The 3,733-nt window shown below is 58.1% G+C and overlaps 1 protein-coding gene across 1 annotated transcript; it reads right to left on the bottom strand.

Annotated features, from left to right (window-relative positions):
- Window positions 1–280: 280 nt before the first annotated feature.
- Window positions 281–3,325, bottom strand: LOC125514567 (probable trehalose-phosphate phosphatase 4). The gene is made up of 9 exons (XM_048679905.1): window positions 2,827–3,325; window positions 2,565–2,705; window positions 2,365–2,436; window positions 2,143–2,220; window positions 1,976–2,029; window positions 1,720–1,821; window positions 1,510–1,587; window positions 1,326–1,395; window positions 281–1,148 (listed from the first exon to the last, which is right to left on the bottom strand). The coding sequence occupies exons 1-9, from the start codon at window positions 3,091–3,093 to the stop codon at window positions 871–873; spliced, it is 1,140 nt and encodes a 379-aa protein (XP_048535862.1). The 5' UTR covers window positions 3,094–3,325; the 3' UTR covers window positions 281–870.
- Between the last annotated feature and the right edge of the window lie 408 nt (window positions 3,326–3,733).

Raw genomic sequence — 3,733 nt, forward strand, 5'->3', positions numbered from 1 at the left:
TGACCTGCCTGAAATGTGGTACCGATTTGTTACCCTAACCCATAATGTGGTGGTTTTGGGTAAATAGCTCATTCTGCTCCCTCCTGGAGAGGGCGTTGTACGTCGTACCGGTGCGGCATTTCTTTTTCTTACCGTTCTTTCATGGTCACATCCATCAGTGTACTCATGCAAGCAGTGTGTGTACGTATGTGTGTAGTTTATATATCTTTACCGCAACGAACGAACGAGATCATATTCAAAGCGACAGATTAGACAAGCTGACACCCATGCATGCATGATGTAGTACGAAATAATCACTGTTAACTGATTCCATTACTGCATTTTACAGAGACAATTGAACACTGGACAGAGGGCGAGGTGGATGATGGATCCTAGCTAGTTACATGGGTGAATAATAACGAAGAACCTTCTTTCTCGTCAAGGCCGGCAGGCCGGGAGCGGCAGGTAGCTTTGCATGTGCCTTCCCAGCCCGTGGGACAAAAAGCAACAAGGGAGTAGTGGAGTAGTGGAGTGGTAGAGTACTAGTAGACCAGCAGCAGTAGTACATTGCTAGCTAGACACGGTCGGTCGGTCACTGTGTCATATGCTGCCGCAGCTCCCAGCACACAGGCGTGCAGTTCGGGAGCGAGCGAGCGAGCGAGCTGCGTGGGCCTCCGATCGTTTTCCACGGGGGCTCGACCGAAGAACATGCACGTAACCACCGCAGGGTCCGCTCCGGAGGCCACCACAGAACCATCAGAGAAAACTTGGGCGGGGTGGGGTGGGGTGGGGTGGGGGTGGGGTGGTGTTGGCACGACGGGACACCGATCGCGACGAGCTGGATTGACCGGTGGTCGACCCGACCGGCGTCTTGGATCTGTGCTGCTGCTGCTAGGCTAGCTGGTGGGCCGCCGGCCGGGGTTGCACCCGCGGCCGGACCATGGCCGGCGCCGCCGCCGACGACCTCCGCTTCCACTCCACCAGCCGGAGCAGGAACTCCATGACCTCCGCCGGGTCCTGCAGCGAGTAGGACGCGCTGGTCTCCTTGGCGCACTTGGACACCAGGATCCCCACGCCCTGGCCCCTCTTCCGCAGCACCTTGAAGGCGTCCTCGTCGGTGCGGTCGTCGCCGATGTACACCGGCAGGACGTCGCTGCAGCTGGCGAATCCTGGAGAGACGGGGTAGAGTGTCCGTCAGCGCACGGTTTTTTTTTCATTTCCTAAACGACAGTGGTGTGAAACGCAGGTGAATAGAGAAAAACCGGGGCCGAAAACGACTGTCGCGACACTGACACGAACGGAAGATATATAAGTAGTATGTGGAGGAGTCGTCGTTGCGTGCGTACCTAGCGATTCGAGCAAGAACTCCAGCGCCTTGCCCTTGTCCCACATAATGCTGGGCCGGAGCTCGAAGACCTATAAACAAATGGAGGTTCCAATCTTGATCAAGATCCTCACGAGGGAAAGGTCAACTAATGCTGTGGTTCGTCGCCGAGTTCATCGGCAACAAGGCATTGAATAATAACCCACCTTCCTCCCTTGGGTGAGCTTCAGCATGGGGTAGTCCTTGATCACGGCCTTGACCTGCTCAGCCAAGAAGTTCCATCTCTGCATGCACGGAGGAGAGTGGTTAGCTCAGACGAGACGACATAACAAAACTAACCGCACATGATGCGGCATGCCTGTTAATTTAAGTGGCGAAGTGGTTGGGTCTCCCAAGGTGGAGTAAGGCTCGCCTACCTTTTCATCCACACATCTGAAGTGGACGGACAGGCAGAACTTGTTGTTCTCCACCTTGGCTCCAGGTGTGGACTTCGTCTTTTCCACAAGCACCTTGTACACCTGACAAAAATGTGATTCACCATCATTAGCTAGCCTCCTCGTGCACCAGCTACTTAAACACCACCGGCTAGGTAGATAAGCAGGAATGGGCAGGTGTTCTTCTCCTCATTTGTAAGGTAAATTGGTTCAAGTGGTTGCTGGTGTAATTAAGTACCTCGTCGATCATGGGGAGGAACTCGCTTGCGGGCTGGCACAGGACAGACTCGGGCTGCAGATTGGCATGAGGTGAGATTAGTCAGCGAGATTTCTTAATCAAAAGGGTTAATTAAGGATCGTCGTATAGAGTGGATGTTGTGGAGATGGAGAGGGGAATGGGCATACATTGGAGCCTGGTCCCTTGATGTCCATGCCGTGGCTGCCGGCGTAGTACAGCTCGGAGAGGCCGACGAAGTTGTGCACCTGCACCGCCGCGAGAGCAAAGCCAGAGTTTAATCATCGCGCGCACTCACGGGCTAGTCACTTGATATGGCAGAGAGAGAGAGAGAGAGAGAGAGAGAGAGAGAGAGAGAGAGAGAGAGAAGTGAAGTGGCGCGGGGAATGTACCTTGTCGCGGCACCGCCCGCTCACGATCGCCGTCGGGAAGTGCTTCGCAACGTCGCGCACCGCCTCCCTCATCTGCACAGATACCCACCACGAGGCCGGGGAGACGACATCGATCAGCAAATATAGTCTTGGTTTTTGTTTTCAGGCTGGCCGGACGGCGGTGGAGAAGTTGAATGTTGCAGGGCCGGGGAGTGACTCACCGCGTCGCTCATGTAGGCGGCGTCGGGGTTGGCGACGATGGGCGAGAGGGTGCCGTCGTAGTCGAGGAACATGACGATCTTCTTCCCCTTGGACGCGCTGGCGATTTGCTCGAACTTGCCTAGCGCCGACGGGTGCTTCCTCTGCTCAGAGCACAAGAGAAGCCAAAGAAAGGTTAGAGTCACCACCGGCCTGGAGGCAACAATCATGCACCGTGAAAAAACGACGCCCGCCGTGGAGGCAGGAGGGATGAGCGGGACTGACCATCCAGGCCGTGAGCTCGTCGACGTCGGCGCCGGGGCGGGAGCGGGTGGGCGAGGCGGCGCGCATGGCCTCGAGCTCGGCCCATGTGCAGTTCGCGGAGCGCGCGGCGGCGGCGGCGAGGTCGCGGTACGTCTGCCGCATGGACATGGCCCCGGCGCTGGCGGCGCTGCGGCACGCGAAGAGGCCCGCGGCGCCGGAGCCCGGCATGGCCGCCCCGCCCGCCCCAATGCCCATCTCCGAAACAACCACGTCCTGGCTCGTCGTCATGTCACTCGGCGCGCGGCGCACGGCCAAACAAAGCAAGCCCGGCCGGAGAACCAGCTGAGAGCTCGTGCAACGTACGCGAAGCCCGCAACCTCCCGGTCGCGTTCCAACGCCGAGCTCCGGCGAGACGGCGCACAGGCACAGGCAGCTGGCCCTCAGGGAGTGCGCGCGCGCGTGCGTTCGTGCGCGGTGTGCGTGTGTGTGTGGTAGCTTCTCAGAGCTTAAGGTGGGTGGAACCGGAGTGGGATAAGCGCGGGTACTTATAGCTCGAGCGGCGGGCGCGGTAGGGGCACGTGGGGCCTGCCCGTGGGATCCCATGCGGAGCCTACGTGTGGCGCCGCCCGCCCGACGATCGTTCTCTTCTCCATGCCTGTGCGCCGAGTCCACGGCGGTTTTCGTGCTTTGCTCACATGCGCAGCCGAGGCCTGTGTCGCCCGTCGTTGGGCCGAAAGAGGCGACGGGAGTCTTTTTGGCACCAAATTTGTGAAGCGTACGTGTACGCAAAGCGAAGGGAGAATCCTTTGGACTAGCATGTTGTATCATCGACACGCAGTTTAGGCCGATTTTTGGAAAGCAGAAGGCGTCCATGATTGATGCAGTGAAGGTAGGTGGAATTTCGACACGCGTCACAGTAAAAAGAAGG

This window comes from Triticum urartu, chromosome 6 (genome assembly GCF_003073215.2).
Source record: "Triticum urartu cultivar G1812 chromosome 6, Tu2.1, whole genome shotgun sequence".
Lineage (NCBI taxonomy): Eukaryota > Viridiplantae > Streptophyta > Magnoliopsida > Poales > Poaceae > Triticum > Triticum urartu.